Here is a 22,829-nt window from a genome sequence, read left to right on the forward strand (position 1 = left end):
ATCTATTTGACTTAAAATAATCTCTTCAATATGTTTATGCCCTTTAAATTGAGGCTTTTCAATGAGGAGGACATATATCTCGGGTATCCTGTTATATCTGTGGTACAAGAAGGAACTAACTTATAACATTTTTCAGGTTTTAGTTAAAATGTGTATTTTGCTAAAATATTCTTGCAGTTTGAAAACTGCAAATTTATTAAGTCTATTTCATAAAAATTATTTCTGCTTTGAGTAGCTGTGTGGTGCTATGCTTACTTTATGTTAATTGTGAGCTGAAGACATCTTTTATCTGAACGCAACAAGTTAGATTTCCAAGTACAAGTTAGGTTTCCAAGTACACTTGTTCAGGTTCTCGTAAACTGCAATGACCCTAGATGGCAAAGATGAAACAATGTCAATGAAATCCCATTCATTATTTCTAATCATATTTCTATTTTTAATGAAATATGGAGTTACGGCAGCAAACTTTTCTGTATCTTTCTCTTTCCTAAATTTTGTTTTTGCCATTGTGTGTTTCCTTTCTAGTGCTGGATGCAGCCCATCACCGTCATTGGCCAGGAGTTTTGAAGGTGTTGTCTGGGTGCCATATATCCTTATTTCAGATGCCATTGCCAGAAGATGGAATGCAATTTGGAGGATCCATGAGTTTGCATGGAAACCATATGACGCTGGCTTGTTTTCATGGACCTAATTTCCGTTCAAAATCTTGGGCCTTGTTTCACCTTGAAGAACCCAATATTGCATTTTGGACAGAAGCACAGAAAGTTTGGGAAGATGGTAATTTAAACCATTCCCTTATCTTTTAAAATTCTTTAAATTAACTTTAAGAATATATTGGTATATCAGAATAAATCCAAGGAAAACTTATTTTCTTTGAATTCTGAATCAAGATTATTTCCCTAAAATATACTGTGTACCTAAAATAATAATCTCTTCCCTCTCCATCTGTATCACCGTTTCATTATCTGTGGTAAAATGCAAAATATATTATTGTATAGTTAAAGTTTATTAAATATGTCCCTGGCAATATATCTAGGGAGGGGATTGTTTGCTTGGTTAATTGCATGTCTGTGTTCACAGAATCCTTCATTTCTACATGATGAATGTTGGAGGTCTTATTGCTTATTTTTGTCTTTATGTTGAAGTTTTTACTGTCTGTAGCTACTTAGAAATTATTTTTTTCCAGTTATTTGCAACCATTACATGAGGGTTTTAATGCTACTGGCTTAGTAATTATTCATGGTAGATACCTGTGCAAATGATATGAAAAACCCTATGATCCTTAAAAGTTTTTTTCCCATTTTTCTTCTCTCCCAACCCAATATCCCTCACATCTTCAATACAGGTACTAGTGAACATTCTACATACATTGTACAGACACTAGACTTTCATTTGGGCCATAACACCATGGTCACCAAACCATGTGGAGCACTTGAAAGCCCCATGGCAACAATCACAAAGATAACAAGGCGCCGCCATGAAAATCCCCCACATGGAGTTGCTAGTGTGAAGGAGTGGTTCAATTATGTGACAGCCACGAGGAATGAAGGTGAGGTTCACATCCATTAAGTTTTGGGATTTTGCTTGTCAGTCAGTACAGATCGTGCTGTTAAAAGCTGCTATATTTCAAGTGGGTTATGAAGAAGGGAGTTAGAAATAACAGTTTTCTTCTTAAGAACCTTACAGTAAACTGTGGAATAAAATATGACAATATGCTGAACAGCTGGAAGTGTTAGTGAGCGAAGACCTTTTTCAAATTGTGCAGTAAAGCCAAAGCGGTCTGTTAGTGAATGGGATGTTTATGCTTATTGCAGTAGCTCCACTTTTAATCCTCTGCTTTTTCCTCTTTCACCCCATGCAGAGATATTTCTTGTTGCATGTAGTTGTCCAGATTTTCTAACATGAGGATGCATTTAGTAATTTCACTGTACATGAAGAAGTAACAGATGAAGTTAAAGTGGGAATATATTTTAATCTGTGATCACTGCTTCCAGGAATCAAAACATTTTGAATCATATACTTAAATCACTTAGTTGGAAAATAAAACTCTCAAAACCAAATCCTAAAATACTGCTGTTGTTATTGTGTTCACAAAAAATATAGAACCAGTAGAAGAAATCAGTTGAATTTCTGTGAAAGGTGAATGGCAGAATATGGTATATAGTTAGAAATGAGCAGTTTACATTGTCTTGAAAACATATTTTCAAGTTGTCAATATACCGTACTAATATTTATACCTTTTGAAAGACATGACAGGATGTAATGGTTGAAGTTAACAAGCAGAGGCACATTCTGTTAAATGCTTTTACATAGCTCTGTTTTGCTACATGCAGAGCATTTGTGTACACCAGCAAGAACAACATCTGATAATGTGACCTTTTGGAGCCATGTTGTTGAGAGCTGGTTAAAGGACATAATGAACAGCTTTACAATCTAGTAACTTTCTTAACTTTCTGTCTTGTCACAATTTTAACGACTGAAAACTAATTAAGTAATTTAGATGATACTGCATGTGTGTTATGCTGTAAGTATTGTGACAAAGTCAGATTCCTTCTAAATAGTGATTTACATCAATGTTGCCTCTGTGTCTTAGTTGTACCCATTAGAAACATTTATTTTCATTTTAAGTCCTATCATATTTCCTAATACAGAGGGTGTGCTTTTGAACATGTGGTCTATATTTGACTTAACTGAAAGTTCATTATTAGAATAAACTTGTGATAGGGTGGTCAGATGAATAAAAGTTGGACTGTAAGCTTGGAAAAAAACACACAACAAAACAAAATGAAAAACACCACAAAACAAACAATTCTTAGAAGTACTTCTATGTTTTAATACCAAAACCTATTTACCTATTTCTTCCCTGCTTCTTTATTATGAGATGTATTTCAGCGTGTGAAAGTGCCACTACTAATTTGAAAATTTGTCACTCTCTGTACTGACAGAACTTATTTTTAACAAGGATTAGCGAATTAAGGTATTTCCCATTATCCCTGTAGAGTTAAACCTGCTTCGAAATGTTGATGCTAATAACCCAGAGAGCAGCACAACTGTGAAAAGCTCAAGCTTGCTAAGTGGCTTTAGAGGCGGTTCCAGTTACAATCATGAAACGGAAACCATCTTTGCATTGCCAAGAATGCAGCTGGATTTTAAATCTATTCATGTTCAAGAGCCCCAAGAGCCATCATTACAAGGTACAGTAAAAATCATTTGCATTTCCTGACCCAAAGCTGTTTCTCATGAACAAGGGTTTAAATACAAAGATACTGTGGCAATAAGAAAAGAGGTTTTAATCTGAAAATTACTGCAGATGTGCAAGAAAGTACACAGTTTAAAATGCAGAGGGAGTTCTGATGAGAAAGTGAAGATCTAGGAAAGTCAAGATCACAGGAGGCTCTTTATCTACGGGATTATTTTTTTTTAACCTGCCAGCTACACTTCTAAGCTTCCATAAATGGCAAATGCACACACGATTCTTCCATCCTATTATGTTCTCTATGGAGAAATCTGTCCTTGAGCTGAGAGTTTTTTGGGGCAGAGGAATTAATAATGGTCTAACAAGCACAGGTTAGTAATAGTAAGATGATACTGGCTGAAAACAATTTGCCATATTTCTGGACCATGAATACCATGAATAGAGGCAACTTCCCTTCAAATTAAAACCCAAAATGTTGCAACAGCTGCTGCTCCTGATTAGTGTTACAGAGCTAAGCTAAGAAAATTAAAGATGGGCTACATTTGAAAGAAAAAGGTTTTCTATTCCTGTGATGCAAGAAAAGTGCTTGCAGTATGCCAGTAATTCTCGGTCTTCTCTGCAGGCTCCTAAAACTGTTCCAATGGAGATGAAGACTCTTGTACAGTTAATTCAAACTTGCTGTCAGTAGCCTTGCTTTTTTGTCTTAAATCAACTCTGTGAAGCCCTTAGAAACAGTCCATGGTGTCTGCAGTTCCAGGCTGAAAAAGTACTGCACCATACTGCTGTCAGAAAGGAACTCACAAGTCTAACAATTACATTTCAAACGCAATACAGATACCTTGTCAGTTTTCAAAATGTTATGTTCAGACTACAGTCAGAACTGTTGGGAAAAGCCTACTCGGTACCAGCAGTTACATTTGCAAGTAATCTGTATTGAAATTCTGTGTACTGTTCTGTATATGGCAAGTGCTTAAAATGCATTAATACTATTTTTATCTGATTGTAGATACAAGTGTTAAACCAAAGGTGGAATGCAGTGTAGTAACTGAATTTACAGACCACATTTGTGTAACTATGGATGCTGAATTGATTATGTTTCTACATGACTTGGTGTCTGCTTATCTAAAAGAAAAAGAAAAAGGTAAGCTGTTATTTGTGGTAAGACTGGCCTGACAGTCTGTAATTGTCAGACTACTTGATAGTAAATATTTGCATGCTTTCTAAATACAGTTGACTTGTTTAAGAATTTATTTAATTAAAAATAATAATAAAAAAGTGCCTAAATTGCTGCTATTGAAATCAACAGAAATAGTATTAAATGTTTGTGAAATTGTTAGTGCTGTGAAATGGTAGCTACCTCTTTTGATCACTGGTAAATGAAGTTTAACCACAAAAAGCACGGAGTTGTCCAGGAATATTTGAGCTGACTTTAAGTCAGGCCCCGTAAGACTGGAAGCAGAGTAGCTGCATACAGGGTGCTTTAGTGACTTTAGAGTGCTTTACACATGAACACGTTTAGTTAGAGCATTCAAATTTGGCACATGGATTCTTAAAGAATATGTGGCCGTTGCTAGAAAGAGTGAATTGAAGACAACAGAAATCAATGTATACGTGAAGTGTGACAAACAGTGACTTTGGTTGTTGTAAATTTAATGTGAATAAACTATGCAATACTAAATGACTGTGCTCTATAATTATCTGCATATTGAAGAGTAGGTCATGATTGTGCATCTTTAATGCTTTACAATTATTTCCACAAGTATCTGAAACGTATTAAATCAGTTAAGATTTGGGAAAGAACAGCGCTGTAGATGCTCATCATAGGTAAAATTCGAGATGTTACTTTGATGATGACATCTAAAAAGCATATTCAAAATAAAAGCAGCTTACTCAAAGTTCTAAAACTTCTTCAGTTTCCAAATTTTCCGTAGAAATCCTAGTACAGACTCTCATTCCTGTACTTTTTTCCTGAAAGACTTCCATGAGACTAATGTAAGACAGTAATGTATGTGTAAACAATGAGTTACCACCATAGTGAAAGTCACATTTGTTTTTCTGGTGTATGAAATTGAGTGTTACACATAGTAGTTTGCATTTATTACTCATCTGGCATTCACAGAATCACAGAATTGTCTAGGTTGGAAGAGACCTCAAGATCATCGAGTCCAACCTCTGACCTAACGCTAACAGTCCCCACAGTAACTTTTAACAAGCTCCGCACTGCCGGGTGTCCCGCGCCACGAGTTTATTGTAAACTTTGTGACATTTCTCCTCTAAAAACGGAGCTGAAGCAGCGCCAGGCAGCGCCTCAGGCCCCGCAGCCGCCGCCCCGAGCTCCCCGCTGCAGCACCCGGCGGCCGGCAGCCCCGGCGGTTGCAGCCGTTACTGACCGTTAGGGCCGTTAGCCCCTCGCTCTCCCCCCCCCCCCCCCCCCGCCGCCGCGCGCGCGCAGGTACCTTCCTACATTCATGTTAGATGATGTTATGTATAAGTATAACATAAATAGTATAACACAGTAAAATTTATTATTTTACAAATGGCTTTTCTATAACCGTTTCAAAATCTGTTGTGTACAATGGAGCTCAGGGATACTAATTTTCCTAAAAGTGCTTTATACTGAGATCTCCAAGAGGTGCAGAAGCTAACAAAAGAGGAAAATAACTTTTTTTGGTGAATACTTTGTCAAAAAATACTTGGTTTCAGGCTATCCAGAGTAACTCAAAATTCAGTCCCAGTTCACAGATTTGTTTTTATTTTATAAAATGTGCTGTTTGGAGGAGAAAGAGCTGCTGTTCCCTTTACATATTCCATGATTTAAACTCAAGTAAGAACTGGGTTCAGGTCTCCTTGATGCCTTTGGACAAAGATTGAACTTAATTGTTACCTCACCATCCTCCTCCTCTGTCAATCAAAAAATAAAAATACAAACTTAGGAGTGTGTCTGAATTTTGTTTATGGAATGTGATATGTTTTGTTTCATGCCGTGATGAAATTGGAAGACCCTGTACATGGATTCTTTGGGATTGCAGGGAGAAGAATTCCACATCCCAGTATTAGCCAGCAATGATTAAGTTTTTTCATATATTTTATTAGCACTTTGTTCAAACCAAAAATGTAGGCCAGAAATTCTGTAAAGGTGTTACAACAAGCTGAAACATAACGTGTTTTTCTCTTGTTTGAGATTTGCTCTGGTGTTTCTTTTAAGATGTCCAAAGAGGATTCAAATCAAATGCTCATGACAGACTGATGGTTTGTTGTGTGTTTTTCTTTTTTCCCATCTCCATTTTGTAGCTATTTTTCCTCCTCGCATTTTGGCTTCTCGTCCAGGGCAGAAAAACTCTGTTGGTGTACTTGAGGACAGCTCCACTGAGAAAGAAGCAGAGGAAAGCATTACTTACACTACAGTCGACTGGAGAGAATTTATGTGCAATACTTGGCATTTGGAACCCACGCTCAGGTAACGACCATGTTTATCCACAATCTCTTTACGCATTTTATCTGTGGGTACTGTCCTTCAAAACACAAGCGTTTCCAAGTTGATTCTGTTCAGCTACTAAGAGGATTGATCACATGGATGCTGTTAGAGATTCATCTTTGGCTATTAGTGCTGGTATGAAAGATGGTCAGGACATGACAAAAGCTGGATAATGCAATTATCACATTAATTAACTCCTAGATTGCACTTCTGGAAGGTAAACTTAGGTTAAAAGAATCTTTAAGGCTCTTCAAAATCAGGACAATAAAACTAAACTCATCAAGAACCACAGATGACTGTTTTTCACTTTGTCCTTCATTTCATTCAGTTTCTAGCATGTAACTTCTCACCTTGCAGTTTTCACAGAATCATCTAGGTTGGAAGAGACCACCAAGATCGCAGAGTCCAACCTCTGACCTAACACTAACAAGTCCTCCACTAAACCATATCACTAAGCTCTAAATCTAAACATCTTTTAAAAACCTCCAGGGATGGTGACAAAACCACTTCCCTGGGCAGCCCATTCCAATGCCTCACAACCCTCTCAGTAAAGAAGTTCTTCCTAATATCCAGCCTAAACCTCCCCTGGCACAACTTAAGCCCATTCCATGTATTTTACTGTTTTTATTTTGAAGGGCTGTCTTTCTTTTCTTACAAGCAGTTCTACAGAAGAACTTCCTTTATACTCTTGCATAATATAAAAATTGAGTTGCATGTTAATGATAAATATGAATTTGAAAATTTCAGGTATTGACAACTCTTTCATTTTTTTCCTCACATATATACTTTGCTGACACTTGGCAACAAATTCCTCACTACCATGCCAAGAGGGAAGATTTTTTTTCCTCCAGAGCAGGAATTTAGGTAGTTCTAGTTATTACTTCAGCAGTCACCTTAAAATAATAATAAAAATATATATCTATAAAAGTTGCTATATGGCAGTTTAAGCATAACACAAGAGAACAACACATATGCCAGATATATACCAGCAACCCACTGCTCTCTATATACACATTTAATCCCTAGAAATGACTTTTTTTTTGTCAGGGTTTGTTTGCTTTTTAACCTCTGCTGACACTACTAGTGCATGTAAGTGTTCATTCACTTCATATCAAAACACACATCAACCCAGGCCAAATGAATTCTTATCTTCTTGAGCATCCTGTTACTTTGAGAGTTGGTTATCTTCAACTATCTGTATATACCAAGCTTGAAGCCTGTTGGGCAGAAGTAACAATGGGTGTTTATATAGACAAATGGTAGTTGCTATGTAAATTCGAGATCCAATTGCCTATTATTGTTGTTGTTGCTTTGTTAGATTAATATCCTGGACTGGGAGAAAAATTGATCCTGTTGGCGTTGACTACATCCTTCAAAAGCTGGGCTTTCACCATGCAAGGACTACTATTCCCAAGTGGCTGCAGCGTGGTGTCATGGATCCTTTGGACAAAGTTTTGTCAGTTCTTATAAAGAAACTTGGTACTGCACTACAGGATGAAAAGGAAAAGAAAGGAAAAGACAAAGAAGAATACTAAAACTATAATGTGACAACCGTAATTCCGTTTGATTTTATCGAAGTGTTTTATTGTAAGAATTTAAATATGGTTTAAAGAGAAACCTAACAGCTTTTTGCTACTCTATTTAAAACTTACATTGTGAGTAACTGTTTACTGTGGTACATGATACCATTCTGTATTTGAAGTATTGCATGATTAAGACCAATGTATATTCTGTGAAGGAATAGCTGGAACACTGTAAATCTGCTCCTCAGTCTCCACTGTTTTATTGTGTGCAATATGATTCCTGCATCTTCAAAATATTTGCAGATTAACTGTGAATTTTCAGAAACTTTATTTGCCATAACACAAAACCCTATGTTGATGTGACTGGTAATTGATTCGTCAATGTAGACTCGTGTAAATTATATATATACATAACTTATGAAACTGTGATTGCCTAAGTGCTAAAAAAATCGTTAAGTTTATTACACTTGTATTAAAATTTAACTATTGTACAGATTTTTTTTTTTGTTCAACCTCTTTGATTAAAAAAGTGTTTTAAGTGTAACTTGGCATCCTGTATCCTTCCAGCGGGGGCTACCCGTCCCCCGCACCTCATGGCCGGGAGCCCGCCCTTCCCCTCAGGGCGCTGGGACGAGGCGGCGCGGGCTCCCGGCGCCCGCAGGGAGGAAAGAGCGAGAGGCGGCGGCGGCGCCCAGCCGCAGGGAGAGGGCGGCGGCCCCGCGGCCCGGGGAAGCACCGGGCCCCGCTCCGGCGGTTTCAGGCGCCGCCCTGCCCCTGCCCCGGCCGTGGCACGGGAAGCCGGCGAGACACAGCGCGGGGGCCGCGCCCCGCCGCAGCGTGGCTGGGAGGCTTCGCGCCGCGGCCGCCATTTTGCGGCGGGACGAGGCCCCGGCCCCTCCCTCGCGCCTCGGCCGCCAGAAAATGGCGGGGTTGGGCGGCTGCGTGTGAGGCGCTGGTGGTGGTGCTGAGCGGGCCCTGGGGAGAGCTGCGCTCGGGGCTGCTTCTTGGGGTGGTGGAGGGATAAAACCCCGCAAATCGGTGTCGGAGGTGTGTGGGGAGGTGGCTTTGGGCTTGGTCACGTCGGCTGGCAAAAGGTAGGACTTGGAAGGAGGACACGTTTTGGTTCTGCTTTGGTCTGTAGGGAAATGGAGGGTGTCTGCTGTGGAAGTTTCTTCTGAGGAATGGTTTAGCTAAGACGAGTTTGTTGAATGCTTTTAATATCCGATAATGCTATTATCGAATGTAGGTTGATGAAATGGCTAGTAACAGTGACTGTTTCCAGAGTGCCCCAGCACCTGAATGTGACCCCACGCAGAAGACAACTTTGCCAGCTCAGCCTTCTACAAAGCAGCCTTTAGGAAAGTACCTGGCTGTAAGGCCAAAATCCTCACCTTCTGAGAGGTACGGTGGACGAGGTTTCGCTCAGAAGATGGCACAAAATCGAGGTATAGTTTTGAGTTTATTCACTAGGAATGGCTGTTGTAATGACCTCTTAATGCTACTGGGAGTAACTTTTAAGACTTTCTCCTTTCTGGAACTCTGCAACTTGTTCTTATCTTTGCATTTTCTCAAATGACTTTCTTAGCGCCTCCTTGAACTTGTTCCTCCTTTTCCAGTTTTGTTTTGCAATGCAAGTTTGTTAGCATAAGAAAACTGTTTTAGGCTAGACTGACTCCATAGTCTGTAGCATTTCGTAATTTCAAATTCCAGGTTTCTCAATAAAAATGCTGCAGAGATTGCTCAATTAATGTGATAGATATTGCTGGAAAAATGTTAACAGATTGTTAAGAAAAGTTTAACTGTAGTCTTGGATGTCACCGGATGCATTTGGAGTTTTATCTCTTCGAATAGTTGCAATAGGGAAAAGGCACCAATTTATGGGTCTGGGGCTTTGAGATACCATTTTATTATTATTATTATTACTTCTTGTATTTGCTGGAAGACCCAGATCTGTGGTTGAGTATATGGCAACCCTGAAACTGAAAATCCCATCCGTCCTGGAGCTGATAAAGAGAAAGAGGTTTAACGTCGTTGTTGCTTAATTTCAAAGACCGGAGCAGTCCTTGCAGCACTGGATGGTGCAGGAGATGTTGCTGGTTATGGTAGAGGGGAGGTCAAAGACAACTTTCCAGATTCACTGTGCACCTTGGAAAGAGCTTGTCTTTTGAATGAAACTCAGGAGTTCTGAGTTTGCCTCGAGGCTGCCAGTCAGAGTGTGGAAAAGCCTTTTGGGGCTGGAGGACTTGCTCTACTTGCACCACTGCAGCACATGTGGGGTCTGTAGGGGCAGATGGAGGATCCTCCCCACCTTACTCTCCTGCTCACAGGTGTGGCTGATGGTGGGGCCCCGCAGGGTCACAGTGCCCATGCTGCTCTCAGCCGGTGTCCGCCTCAGTGGGAGGTGGTGTCCCTGCCTTAGGCAGCAGTTTGTAGGGGGTGGCTTCTCTTCAATTCTTGCTTTTTGAATGGATGTGCTTCCTGCACCTTGATGGTGTCATGACAGGGAGTTCCACTGCTTGTGTTGTGTGAAAAACCACGTGCTTGATTGCTTTGAGTGTGCCATCAGCAACTTTCACTTGAACTGGTTTGCAGCTGGGGCTGAAGTATACTTTGGATTTACGTGTAGTATCTGTCCATGCGCAGAGGTTAGCGGACTTGGTACTCACAGTAAACACGTTGGTGCTTTCGGAAGAGGAGGTGCAAGCCATGCCAGGATTGCTTATATTTTAATGGATTTAAAAGGATTTAATAGAAAGCAATACTGTTTGCTAGAGCAAATATTTTTGCTTTGTCTTTGAAGAAGTGTCTAAAACCCATTTATTTTAAACGGATGTAAACTGTTGGGGAGGCTGTTCAGTTCTTTATTTAAATTTATTCTTTGTTTTTATTCCAGAGCCTTTACTGTCAAAACCACCCCGTATACCTCCGCAATCAGAACTTCCCTCAAAGGAAGTGCTAGCAGAGTTTATTGAAACATACAAGCAGGGCAAAATAAACCCGGTGTCTGCTTTGTATCAGTTTGCAAATATGCACAGAGTAAAACTTGAATTGAAAGAAACTAGTGCGCCAGGTTAGTACTTCTTTGCTTAATTACAATTGCGTTTCCTTATCCTAGAGATGATTTCAGTTTCTCTGGCTCGTGTTGATGGCGCTAATACAGATTATTTTTTAAGTGTTAGACGATCTACTGCCACCTATGTTGCTTTTTGTTTACCCTTCTACTGTCTACACAGTCATGTTTTATAATTAATTACCACAGAATTTGATCGGATTAATTGTATGAAGTTCTGGATGCTGCTTCTCGACATCGTTTTTGTTTTATCTTGTGTAGTCAAGCAGTTAGTCTTCCTAGGCAGTTACTGTTACAGAAGACCTTAGCATGTCTTCTGGCTTTCTCACTAAATTATGTGAAATCACTGTTCAGCCCTCGTGCAGCCATTTATGTCTTCTCTGGGTGCACGTTAGCTGTAACATACACCCTGTGTTGCCGTGTGCTTGGAGCAATACAGGTGTCAGTCCTGCCTCTGTTTGTGCAGGAACCAGGAAGGGAAGTCCTGGCCAGCAGTCAGATCCACAAGCATTTTCTTCTTAGAACTGTAATCATTTTTAATCTCAGAAGAGGTTGGCTTTCACATCCCCATGGCTGCTTGTTGCTCAGGTAGTACTGTGCTGATTGCAGTGGAAGCTGCTTCTGACTTGCAGACTGACTTCCCTCGTGCCCAGTTCATTCCCAGCTTTGTGTGTCGTTCTTGCCTTCTACTTACTGTAAGCAGTTCTTTCTCTGGGGTGCAGCAGTTGTATGCTGTCTTGGTATTTTTTTTTTCCTTTTATTTTGTCTGAGAGGTCAGGGTTAGCAAACCCGGGCATTCCTGTGTTCTTCGTAAGAGAAGGTGTCCTTTTGCCTGGTTGTCTTCCCCCTTTTTCATTCCAGCTTGGGCTCTATTCAATCTACCTCGTCGAGATCAGCCATATTTTTCCTTTTTTTGGAAGTCCACTATTCATCTAAAGGATGATGAACTCAACCAGACACAATATGGTTTTGTATTCCAGTTTGTCTCTCTGTGGATCATCTTTTCTTTCACAATTTGCTGCAAAGAATTGCATGTTAATTGTGGTTAAATGGAGGTCTTTGTAGCCGTTTTAGATGACTGCATTTCCCCTCTGTGAAATACAGCTCTTGTATTGGCGAGTTGGCTAATAGCATTCCTGAGGTGGAATGTTGTTTTTATTTTTATTTTTTAATGTTATCTCTTTGATTCCCTTTTAGTGTTCACCCAGCCCATACCATGTAGTAGAAGTGCCTCTTTGTTACACAGCCTCTTTCCTTGTTACTTTCGTATTACTGAAGGTGAAACTCACTTAACTTCAGTTTATTTCTGGGAGTTTTATCTGATCTCTTTTTTGGTTTTGTTCTCTTCAGAAATTCTATAGCAAAGGGCGCTGTCACTATTGATATGAGAGGATCAATAGTTAGAGGAAAGAGCTCTTTTAAAACAAGTCCCTCTTGCTCTCTGACGTGAAAGCTCATAGGATATAGAATCGTAGAATGGTTTGAGTTGGCAGGGACCTTAAAGACGATCGAATTCCAAAACCCCTGCCGTAGGCAGCGATACCTCCCACCAGACCAGGTTGCTCAAAGCCCCATCCAGCCTGGCCTTGAGCACCTCCAGCGATGGGGCATTCACAGCTTCTCTGGGCAGCCTGTGCCAGCTCCTTGCCACCCTCTGAGTAAAGAATTTCCTTCTTATATCAAATCTAAACCTACCCTCTTCCAGTACAAAGCCACTCCCCCTTGTTCTGTCCCCACGCTCTGTGACAGAGTCCCTCCCCAGCTTTCCTTCAGGCCCCCTTCAGGTACTGGCAGGCTGCTGTAAGGTCTGCCCAGAGCCTTCTCTTCTCCAGGCTGAACACAGCCAGCTCTCTCAGCCTGTCTTCATAGGAGACATGCTCCAGTCCCTTGACCATTCTTGTGGCCCTCCCCTGGACTCTCTCCAGCGGCTCCCTGTCCTTCTCGTGCTGGGGGCCCCAGAGCTGGGCGCAGGACTCGAGGTGGGGTCTCAGGAGAGCAGAGGGGGCAGTCACCTCCCTCACCCTGCTGGCCTCTCAGCTTTTGATGCAGCCCGGGGTATGGTTGGCTTTTGGGGCTGGAAGCACGCAGTGCTAGCTATTGATAAAGGTACATTATATAGAATTACTAACTCTGTGTACCCTTTTTTCCTTTAAAGGCAACGTCATAAGTCTTTATTTTGCCTTTTGTGCTGTGTTGAGTGGTGTTTGCTACAAGATTGGATTGGGGAAGAACAAGAAGGAAGCTAAATTCAATGCAGCTAAACTGGCTCTTGATGAGATCCTGGAGTTGGAGTATTCAGGGGCAGTGACTTCTGACAAGTCAGGTAAATACTCGAGCAGCACCTAAACAGAACTTGAAAAGCCTTGCTTAAAGACTTTCTGTGCAGAGTTTCTGTGGAGCTTCATGGAGTGTTTCTGTATCGTGCCTTCTGTTGGTTTTCTTGGATCCTTTGAGTGGAGTTACCTGTCATGCGGTTCTGAAACTGTGTTTTCCCTTCGTCTTTTATATACTAGGAGTAGCATCAGAGTTTGTAGCACAGAGAGGAGAATTACTGAAGCAATCTATTTGTTGCTGTTGCACTTGTTTTGCTGCTCATGAGTTTACAGCAACGTGAAGTTGATCCTAAGTGGTTGAGAACTCTTAACAAAAAAAATTAAAAACGCTGAGTTACTATTTCCAAAAGAGTTGAGCTACATGATGTTTAACTTCTTTTAAGGGTTGCTACCTAGACAATTCTACGCTTGTAAGGACTTCAGAATCAGAAAAACGATTTGTAGGGAACCGGAAAGTTTAGCTTGCTGGAAATAGTGTGCCATCCATGTTTGGAAATCTGTAATGTCAACCCCAGTTTGAAATTCTATTCAATTCTTAGGTCCTCCCTGTATTCCTGTTGAGCCTAAAGCTCCAGCAAACTCTGCTTATGTTTCGCGGATCTGTTCTGGTAAGGAATAGTCTTGTTTTTCTACACTGATTCAGATTACCCATCAAATGCTTTTGTTTTTCTTTAATGCTGTTCGTAAAACCTTTAGTGACCTGTGTAAAGTTACTCTTGCTTTAGACATCTCTCTGAAGAATGGCACAAGTTAAGTCACAGAAGTGGGAGACTGACCACTGCTTCTGCAACTGGCTGGTAGATGCCACTTAAGTAAATTGCTTGAATTGCAGTCTTGAATGTGTGACAGAAGCAGTATTTCTGTCCTTTTTTTTTTTTTTTTTTTTTGAAATGCTCTTTCCAGTAGATGGTCAATCTTAATCCATATCTCCAGTTTGTCATGACTAATAAAACCATGAAGGTATCCTTCAGGTATCCTTGTCCTTCATTTATTCGTGCCCATCCTTAAAATTGTCAGAATCACCATGTATGCTCACAGTAGTGCTTTTATTATAGGTTTCAATTGATAATTTGGGAAGTGTTTTGCTTCTGTCTGTTTTTCCCCTGCAAATTTGTTTCTTGCTGGCTTTTCTTCTTCTATTTAGAAGGAAGACGTCTCATATATCAAAAATTTTCAGCAATGCTGGAAAGACTGTTCAGCAGCCTGACTACTGAATACCCGGAGTACCAGAGCTGTGGCAGTTCACTGGCTGCCTTCATCATTGAAAAAGGCAAGTCTGCTGTAATCCTGAGTGCAGGCCCGGTCTTTGTTTCCAGAGAGCTTTGCTTAATGTGTTTCTGATCTGACAAATAGCCATAAATGGCAGCTGTTCTCCTCTGACATGCTCTCTCCTGATGGCGCTACCACAAATATCCTGCGTAAGGAGAACTTGTGTGTTGCTCTTAAGCTGGTCCAAGGAGAGAAAATTGGATGAGGTAGAGATGCCAAGGTGGACCTCAAAGACGGCTAAAAGAATAAAAAGAGGGATCAGGGCTAATGACATGTGGGGGAAGTCTTTTTCACTAAGAGTTTAAGTGATTTTTTTGAAAGAGCGTCTAAATTTAGGTGTGGCCATGTGAAATGTACTGCTGTACGCTAGACCATCACTGTTACTTGTTGTCATGTATCGTGTCATCATTGTCACCTTCTGTATAGTGAAGCACTGATGTGTGGTAACACATGTTGACATGAGCAGTGCTCTGTCTGGGCTGCTGCCAGAACATCAAACAATCTGTCCCAGGCTTTGTTTTTGAGTGTGCTCAAGTGTGCTACTGCCTTCAGCAGTGTGAGGCAAACCATCAGCATCCTTCAGCAGCCCATCCATGGAGCCTGTTCCACGTGGCTTGCCCTACCTGCATTAATGAACCCTGCCCAGCCAAATACTGCTTGTTCTCCCCGTGGTTTTTTAAGCATAATGGTGCTGTCCTCGATGTTAGAGTTCTTGAGGTTATTAAATGAACATCTTCATTAAACTGAAAATACTGATTCTTAGATCTGTTTAACTAGTTTTAAAGGAGAAGTTTGAAAAAGGCAATTGCTTGATTACATAAAAATGTTCTTTTTAGGTGGACAGTATGAAATTGTAGCTCTGGGAACAGGAGAATGCAATTACAGTCAGGACTATCAGCCCCATGGAAGAGTGTTACATGACAGCCATGCCATCGTTACCGCAAGGCGTTCTCTCCTTAGGTGAGAGTGTGGGTACCAATAGTTACCACTTCTTTTGCAGCCAGTTCTTAGTTTTCCTTTTCCTAAGGTAAATATAAGTGCCTTTGCATGTTTTTAGTTAGTACCTTCTAGATTATGATCAAATCATACTGAACAAAGTAAATTAAATGACTGTCCACATATTCATGAACAACTTTGCATTTCTCCCACTTACTGTTACCACTTTCTTCTAGATATTTTTATAGACATCTTATGCTGTTCTATAATAAAAATCCAGCACGCACAGAGAAGTCCATATTTTGCACAGCACCTGGCTCAAAGCTGCTTGTCCTAAAACAAAATACAAACATCTTTCTCTATATGAATCAGCTGCCAAAAGGATCTGCGCAGCTGAAATCACAGTTGTAAGTACCCAGCTATTTTCAGATGTGTTGTAATGGAAGATGAGTTTGTTTACATTGACAAATGTGAGTGAGAAAAATAGACATCATTACGTGTTTTTAATAGCAGGGGGCCTCTGCTGATTATTTTTCTGAGTTTTGGAAGCATTAGTGTACAGGGTGGTAGTGATAAGCGTCTGAGATGCAGCTTAACATGAAGATACACAAAACTTTTACATTGGGTGTAATTTCAGGATGATGCTGTTTATTACAGATCATTTATTTGCCTCTTAATCCTTCACCCAGAGATACTCTTAATTTAACCATTAAGGAAGCAAATGTGGTAGTTTAATGTCATCGTTTGTACCCCAGGACTAGACTACAAAAAGTTGTGGATTGCATACTATAAAAGACTTTACAAAGCTGCTCTGTTTCGTAGAAAAAAGAGAGAACAGGAAAGGAGTATACCTGCCTCGTCAAGTCTGTTCTTGACCTCTATACTTTTAACCTTTGTTGTATTCCTGAAATTTTAGTAATAGTGTTGAGACTGAACAGCAGCATTCGGTGGCTTAACCAAGTTAAAATGAAGAATATTGCTTTGTTTCCCCGTTAGTGAGTGGTGCAGTGGAATAACAAGGCAGCCAGGTACCTTCATACCCTATTTTGATGCTCAGAAGGTAGACGTCTGGGCTGGAAGTCACAGTCAGTTCGTTGTCGGTTGTGCTGACTGGGGGAATCCTTCCTGCAAGAAGTGCTGAAGGTTTCAGGTCACTTTCTCTCTGTCATAGCCTGCTCTTAGAACGAAATAGTTAACAAGACTGGGTGCAGCTTACCAGCTACCCTATGATAGTTAACAGATCACAGATCCACCATTAGTTTTTTCTCTCGCTTTTGGTCTCTTCTGGTCAGTGCATGTACACTACTGTGACAAACTCAGAAATAACTTATTCTAATATGGCAGATCAGTTTATATACAAAGTAAGTTACTTTAAAGATATCTATCTATATATAAATAAAGTTACAAGTAATCAATTGGGTATTTTGGGGCAAACAGCATTAGATGCCACTTCATAATAATCTCTGACTACTTCCTCACTGCAATTCCTTTTCATGTCTTACTTTAGACATCTCAATCCCCAATCTATATCTGCTTATGAAGCTAGTGAAGAACTGAGTCTCCATGTTGCTGTAGAAGGCAGGATTTACCTTTCGGTTTGTTGTCCACCTAAAACTGCTAAAGCAAGGAGCATGTCAGCCACTGACAAATTAACAAAATGGGAAGTGGTTGGTATTCAGGGAGCATTGCTGAGTCACTTCATTGAACCAGTTTATATCAACAGTATTCTTGTAGGTAAGCTCAACAAATGACAATTTTTTTTTGGTATGTCTTCATCTTCTACTGTGATTATATGTTACAAAAAATGAACTAAACAGTGGTGGCTCTTTAAAGATTTGCAGAGTAGTTTGTTGTTGTTTTTTTTTTTTTTTCTTTCTGAAAAGCTACTGGATATGTTTTGTTTTGTTTTTACTTATCTTGGAAATGGCCTAATGTGAAACTCAATTAGTCTAATTGTTTTGTCCTCTGGTTTCTTTTTAGTTTTACAGATGGCCCTCCCTTTATTAGTATAGTGGCAATGCAGTAATACCAGAAATTCAGTTTTGTTCTAAAACAAATGAAATTTTAAATATTGAGAGAATACCAAATAAGTGTGACAAATACTGTGTTAACTATTTGATCAAATGTGGTGACTTTAAGGTGACAGTCACTTAACTGTAGAAGTGAGCGATGGTGGAAAAACTGCTCCAGTATTTAACTGAAAATATCAGAATGTCCAATTCTGGGTAAGCCTCACCCTGGGTTACCTTAGCAGCTATATTAGAAAGTAGTTGTCTTTTTTTAACTTTTTTATTTCACTACCTTGTATTGGTTATTGCAGATAGCTGTTTTGTTGTGCAATGGGGATTACCAGGGTAATGCTGAATTCTCAGGTTTCTGTAGCATTCAGGAAGATGCTGCTGCTATCGGAGCTCATTTCAATTGTTTTTATTTATAAGGCGAAATTAAATTAATGTGTATTATCCTCGAGTTTTTAAGGTGTTTTTGTCTCTGAGCGTTTGCATTATGAGACTTAGTACACATATCTGAGTTGCCCAGACATTGAAGCTGTATCAGCTTTTCCTTTTCTAACACTGAAGAAGGTTTCTGAAGTTCTTCAAAAGATTTTGCGATAATTGGTGAATAACTCTATGTCCCTTCTAAGGAAGTCGGGGCACTTTTGCTTAAAAGAAGCAATAGAAAAGCTCCTCGTGCTCACTTGAGTGGTGTTCAAAGTAAGCATAATAATCTATAATACACGTTAAATAGAAGAGTAACATGTTTTATGACCGTTCTTGAGATGCTGTGGACCAAAATATGTTTGTTTAGGCAGGCAAAATAAACAAAATTTGTATATTTTAATGTTTCTTCAGGTAGCTTTTTTTTTTTTTTTTCTTTTGAATGTGTGTAATTGAAATCTGAGGTTTGTTAGTTTCTACCATAAGAAATCTGGGATCTTCCCTTGAAAAAGATGTTTTAGTATGGAGCAATATGAACACATTGGCTAGTGTATTTTCTAATGGAGAACATGGAAGTTCTATTTTAATGGTGTCTTCTGTGAGGTCAAAAGTTAATGAAGAGTTATTTATTCCAAAAAAAAGGAAGCATCCAATGATGATGGCTCTGGGGAGGGGGAAAAAAGTGAAATTTTTCAGTTTGCTCAGATCAGAGCAATATACATATTAGGCATTTGTTACTGAGTTTTACTATGCTTTTTGTCATTTTAACTAGTTTACCATTCAAAACAGAACAGAAATATTGGAACTGATTTTTCTGAACTGTTTTTTTGTAGAAAAATCGATATAATGTCGACTGATGGAAAATCTGTTGATTTTCTTACATGTGACTGGTTTTGTTTTAACAGGAAGTGGAAACTGCAAGGATACGAGAGGGTTAGAAATCGCTGTAAAACAGCGTATTGATGATGCACTCACAGTAGAGCTTCCCATGCTTTATGTGGTCAACAGATCTCATATTTATTTGGTGAACACTGCACAGCCAATTCAGATGGATATGAAAAACTGGTCTCTGAGTTTGAATTGGTCGCTGTCAGATGCATCAGTGGAGGTTGTGGATGGATTAAATGGAAAAACCACTGAATGGTCAGAATTTTATTCTCCCTTATGTTGAAAATAATAGACTTGCTGTTCTGTGTTGGCTCATTTCAAATGTTCAGTTTTTAAGCTATGCATGGAGCCTACGCTGTTACCGAAGTGAGAGATTCTCTCTTATGTTAAGTGTGTCCATCCTATATTTAGATGTAATTTTAGAGATCTTTTAACAATCCAGTGACATACCAAAATATGAAACGTGAATTAATATATATTTAGTTGTTGTAGTGAATACTTTGCTTTTCAGAATGCATGGAACAAAGTAACATCTGAGTTCCTATGAATTCCAGTTTGTAAACAGTTCTTGGTTTATTTTACATTCTCTTACCTGCATTAGCTTTGCTCATTCAAAGTGGAAGCAGCATCATGTGATTGAATTCACAAAGCTTTGGGGCAAGAAAATACAATCATGATCAGAGCAATATACCTGATAGGCACCTCTTACTGAGTTTTACTGTGCTTTTTGTCATTCTGACTGCAGTTCACCGTTCAAAAGTGGCACTTACATGGCAAGTCGTCTTTGCAAGGCGGCAATGCTTAGTCGTTTCAAATTGCTGGCCAAGGAAGCAGAAAGAAATGATTTACTTCAAATTGCTACATACCACGAAGCTAAGGTAAGCTGGTAAGGGAGAAAAAATATGTTAAATCTCTGAAAGGGTTCTCTCAAAACTGCTTTGGTAGGCTGGGATGATCTGGATTGCTGAAGAGTTCACGTGAACATCTGGATTCTTTTATTGCCTGTCATCTTTGCCTAAAGCTCTCTGAAGTTGCTGTTTTCAAGTAAAGTCAAGTGAAACTAATCTTGATGCATTCTCTATGAAAATCTTTCATATTTTGTCTCAGGATTTGAAGGCTGCTTGACATTTTGCTTACAGTAAGATTAGTTTCATGCTGGAAGCTTTTTTGTCTTTTTAATCCAGCTGTTTTATATTCATTTCATACATGCATTAGTATTTTTCTGCCACAGAGTGCTTTTGTGTAGGAATTCTTACTTTGCAGAGGGAGAGGAAAGTAGAAATCATTCATTATCACTAATTCCTAAGCTTTCCCTTGTGGTATAAAAAGACAGAGAAATGACCTAAAGGAGTTACTATGAGTTTTTGTTGTTGTAAATAAATTTTACTCGCTTGTCCCTGCTTGGAAGTCCGTAGTCTAACTCCTCTGTATTCTTCTTCATTGAGTGACATTGAATGTTAATTTATTTTCAGTGTAAATATGTTACTGGAATTGAAAAGATGCCAGGGAAAAAAAGATGACATTGTATTTAACAGAACAGTTCTCCTATTCCAGTAAATGCCCAAAAATATCCAAATAGTAAGTTCTTGGATTCTGTAACAGTACTTCACTGTCAGCAAGTAGTGGAATTGTAAAATCTGTTCATGTTTTTTTCTGCGAGGTTTGTTCTCACGTGTATTATATGAGTGTTAAAGAATGCAGATCTCTGGGACCACGGATCTTGAAGGATTTCAAGACAATACTTTTTTTTTTTTTTTTTTTTTTTTTTTTTTTTTTTTTAAGATTCAGTCCCAATCGTATCAAGAAGCTAAAAAGTTGCTGCACAGCTACTTGGAGGAACATGGTTATGGGTCCTGGATTGTGAAGTCTCCGCATATAGAACAGTTCAAGGACTAACTGCAAGGCGGATTGCGTGTGAAGTTGGTTTGTGTGATTTCTTTCAGTGAAATGCAGTTCTCATTAGTAAAACGTTTAACTGTCGGGTTAATATTCACAGGGATAAAATCATTCTAGAGCTTCCTATCATCAGTTTAAATACACGTATTAAGCTGAGTGTAACACAGTTTTTTCACAGGTAGGAGTATCTGACAACATTGCATGGCTATTTTGGTTTGCCTCACCTCCCAGCATCACCTCATCACTTCCCCCCCCCCGGGGGAGTCACTGACATGTTTTTCCTGTTAGTTTCAGGATTGGTGTGCATCAGTCTCTTCTCTTCCCCCCCCCACCCCCCCCTGCATTTTTCATAACTGTCTGTCTTTGAGGAAAAAAATAATCAGTAGAAGTGGAATTTCTTAAAAACTAACAAAAAACTATATCAATGTGTGAGAATCACTGACAATTTGTACTTTATCTGTAGGCATCCTTTGGTAGAATTTTGTTGGTTTTTTTTTTTTTGTATGTAGCTTTCACTGAGTGTCTTGTAGTTCACTACCTGTTGGTGGTGGTAGAATGGTTTAAGAAGTCATTTGTGTACTTCCAAATGTGAAACTGAATTATCAGGCTGTTATCAACTGTTTTCTGACAATCACTATTCTTAGTAGTGGGTTTAAAGCGTTCTAAAGGTGTCAAAGCTGTAAACAAGAGTAGTGTGATGTAGCACAGAAGTTACCAGAAACAAGGTTCCTTCAACTTCTGTGGGCTGCCCCAACAGCTGTGAGATGTGAGACTGGGTGGACACCTCCTTCCGCAGATTACTTCATCGCTACACTCATTCATCCTTGCAAAATTGTCTCTATAATGATATAAAAAATACTGTCTGTTGAGAGGAAAATTGCTTCCTTGTAAGTTATGATACAATTATGGTAATATTTTGGTAATGTTTAAGAAGTTGTTGTTAACTCTAATAGTTGGGTTTTGTTTGTTGTGAAATACTAGTGTACTTATACTAGATACTACATTTTCATTGCGTTGATTTTCGTATTTCATCTAAGTTTGGGAAGCTGTTATATAAAAGTTTTCACACATCAGTAATAACACAGTGCTGTAGTTATGTTTTGGCTTGTTACAGTAAAAGGATTATAAAACAAAAACTCTTCAGTGCTTTATTCTTAATCTTTTTTTCTGAATGTAGGTTCCTTTCTGCACAGAGAGAGGTTGTGTTGTGAATAAGATGTGTTAGGATGTGTATGATAGCTGTATCCTTGAAATGTTATGTAATAACTGCCTGGATTTAGTTTTAATATTTAGATTGTTCATTGTTTAATTAGCAGCATATGGAGAATACGTTGAGCTAGTAAATTTCAGCATATACTTGTTCTATGGGCTTGTTTTCTCACAAAAGTTTTTTTGGAATTACAAAGCTAAGGATGATTCTATAAGTTTCCAGGTACCTAGGGTACATGTTAGAGGAAAACCAAGTCATGCTGGATCCAAGATGCTGAGAGGCAAGGCTGCATCTGCACGTCCAGGAGTTGAAGATGTATTCCTGGCAGGCAAATACACCACGTACGTCCCTAGCCAGCCCTGGTGATGGTAGAGGGGCACACAGGAGCACTCACCGGAAGACAGACAGCACCAGCAGCCTCGGGGTGGGAGCTCAGTCTCTCCCCCGGAGATGGAGCTCTGGGGGGCAGAAGGTGGATATGTACAAGGTGGCTTCCTCCAGCACCTGTGTGCAGACAGTGTCAGCCCAGTAGTTACCCCCAGATCCTGGTTTCCCCCTTTTCTGGCATCTGGACACACACATCTCAGAGGCTAGA

General features: G+C 39.5%; 2 protein-coding genes across 12 annotated transcripts in view; both read left to right on the forward strand.

The window, feature by feature from the left end:
• BLTP1 (bridge-like lipid transfer protein family member 1) overlaps positions 1-8,738 on the forward strand; it is a 113,881-nt gene extending 105,143 nt beyond the window's left edge. For all 10 annotated transcript variants that reach the window (XM_084518066.1, XM_084518068.1, XM_084518072.1 and 7 more), the window contains 6 exons: positions 526-777; positions 1,346-1,549; positions 3,000-3,194; positions 4,203-4,337; positions 6,488-6,653; positions 7,990-8,738. In XM_084518066.1, the coding sequence (XP_084374192.1) occupies positions 526-777; positions 1,346-1,549; positions 3,000-3,194; positions 4,203-4,337; positions 6,488-6,653; positions 7,990-8,206 (1,169 nt within the window). In that variant the 3' untranslated portion in view covers positions 8,207-8,738. The remainder of the gene's footprint in view (positions 1-525; positions 778-1,345; positions 1,550-2,999; positions 3,195-4,202; positions 4,338-6,487; positions 6,654-7,989) is intronic.
• Positions 8,739-8,959: 221 nt separating this feature from the next.
• On the forward strand, positions 8,960-22,160 carry ADAD1 (adenosine deaminase domain containing 1). 2 transcript variants are annotated; one of them, XM_084518083.1, is made up of 12 exons: positions 8,960-9,288; positions 9,441-9,639; positions 11,088-11,264; positions 13,420-13,587; positions 14,137-14,205; positions 14,742-14,867; positions 15,703-15,826; positions 16,039-16,209; positions 17,310-17,536; positions 19,146-19,383; positions 19,874-20,006; positions 20,911-22,160. In XM_084518083.1, the coding sequence occupies exons 2-12, from the start codon at positions 9,450-9,452 to the stop codon at positions 21,022-21,024; spliced, it is 1,737 nt and encodes a 578-aa protein (XP_084374209.1). In that variant the 5' UTR covers positions 8,960-9,288; positions 9,441-9,449; the 3' UTR covers positions 21,025-22,160. The 2 variants fall into 2 exon arrangements, with proteins under 2 accessions (XP_084374209.1, XP_084374210.1); XM_084518084.1 differs by lacking the exon at positions 8,960-9,288 and having other exon boundaries at positions 9,303-9,639.
• The last annotated feature ends 669 nt before the right edge of the window (positions 22,161-22,829 follow it).

The sequence above is a fragment of the Aythya ferina genome (assembly GCF_964211825.1).
Source record: "Aythya ferina genome assembly, chromosome: 4".
Taxonomy (NCBI): domain Eukaryota; kingdom Metazoa; phylum Chordata; class Aves; order Anseriformes; family Anatidae; genus Aythya; species Aythya ferina.

Coding starts and splice junctions, on each gene's coding strand:
- ADAD1 (XM_084518083.1), top strand. CDS start 9,450: ATGGCTAGTAACAGTGACTGTTTCCAGAGTGCCCCAGCACCTGAATGT. Junction 15,827..16,038: donor GCAAGGCGTTCTCTCCTTAG/GTGAGAGTGTGG, acceptor ACTTTCTTCTAG/ATATTTTTATAGACATCTTA. Junction 16,210..17,309: donor GCGCAGCTGAAATCACAGTT/GTAAGTACCCAG, acceptor GTCTTACTTTAG/ACATCTCAATCCCCAATCTA.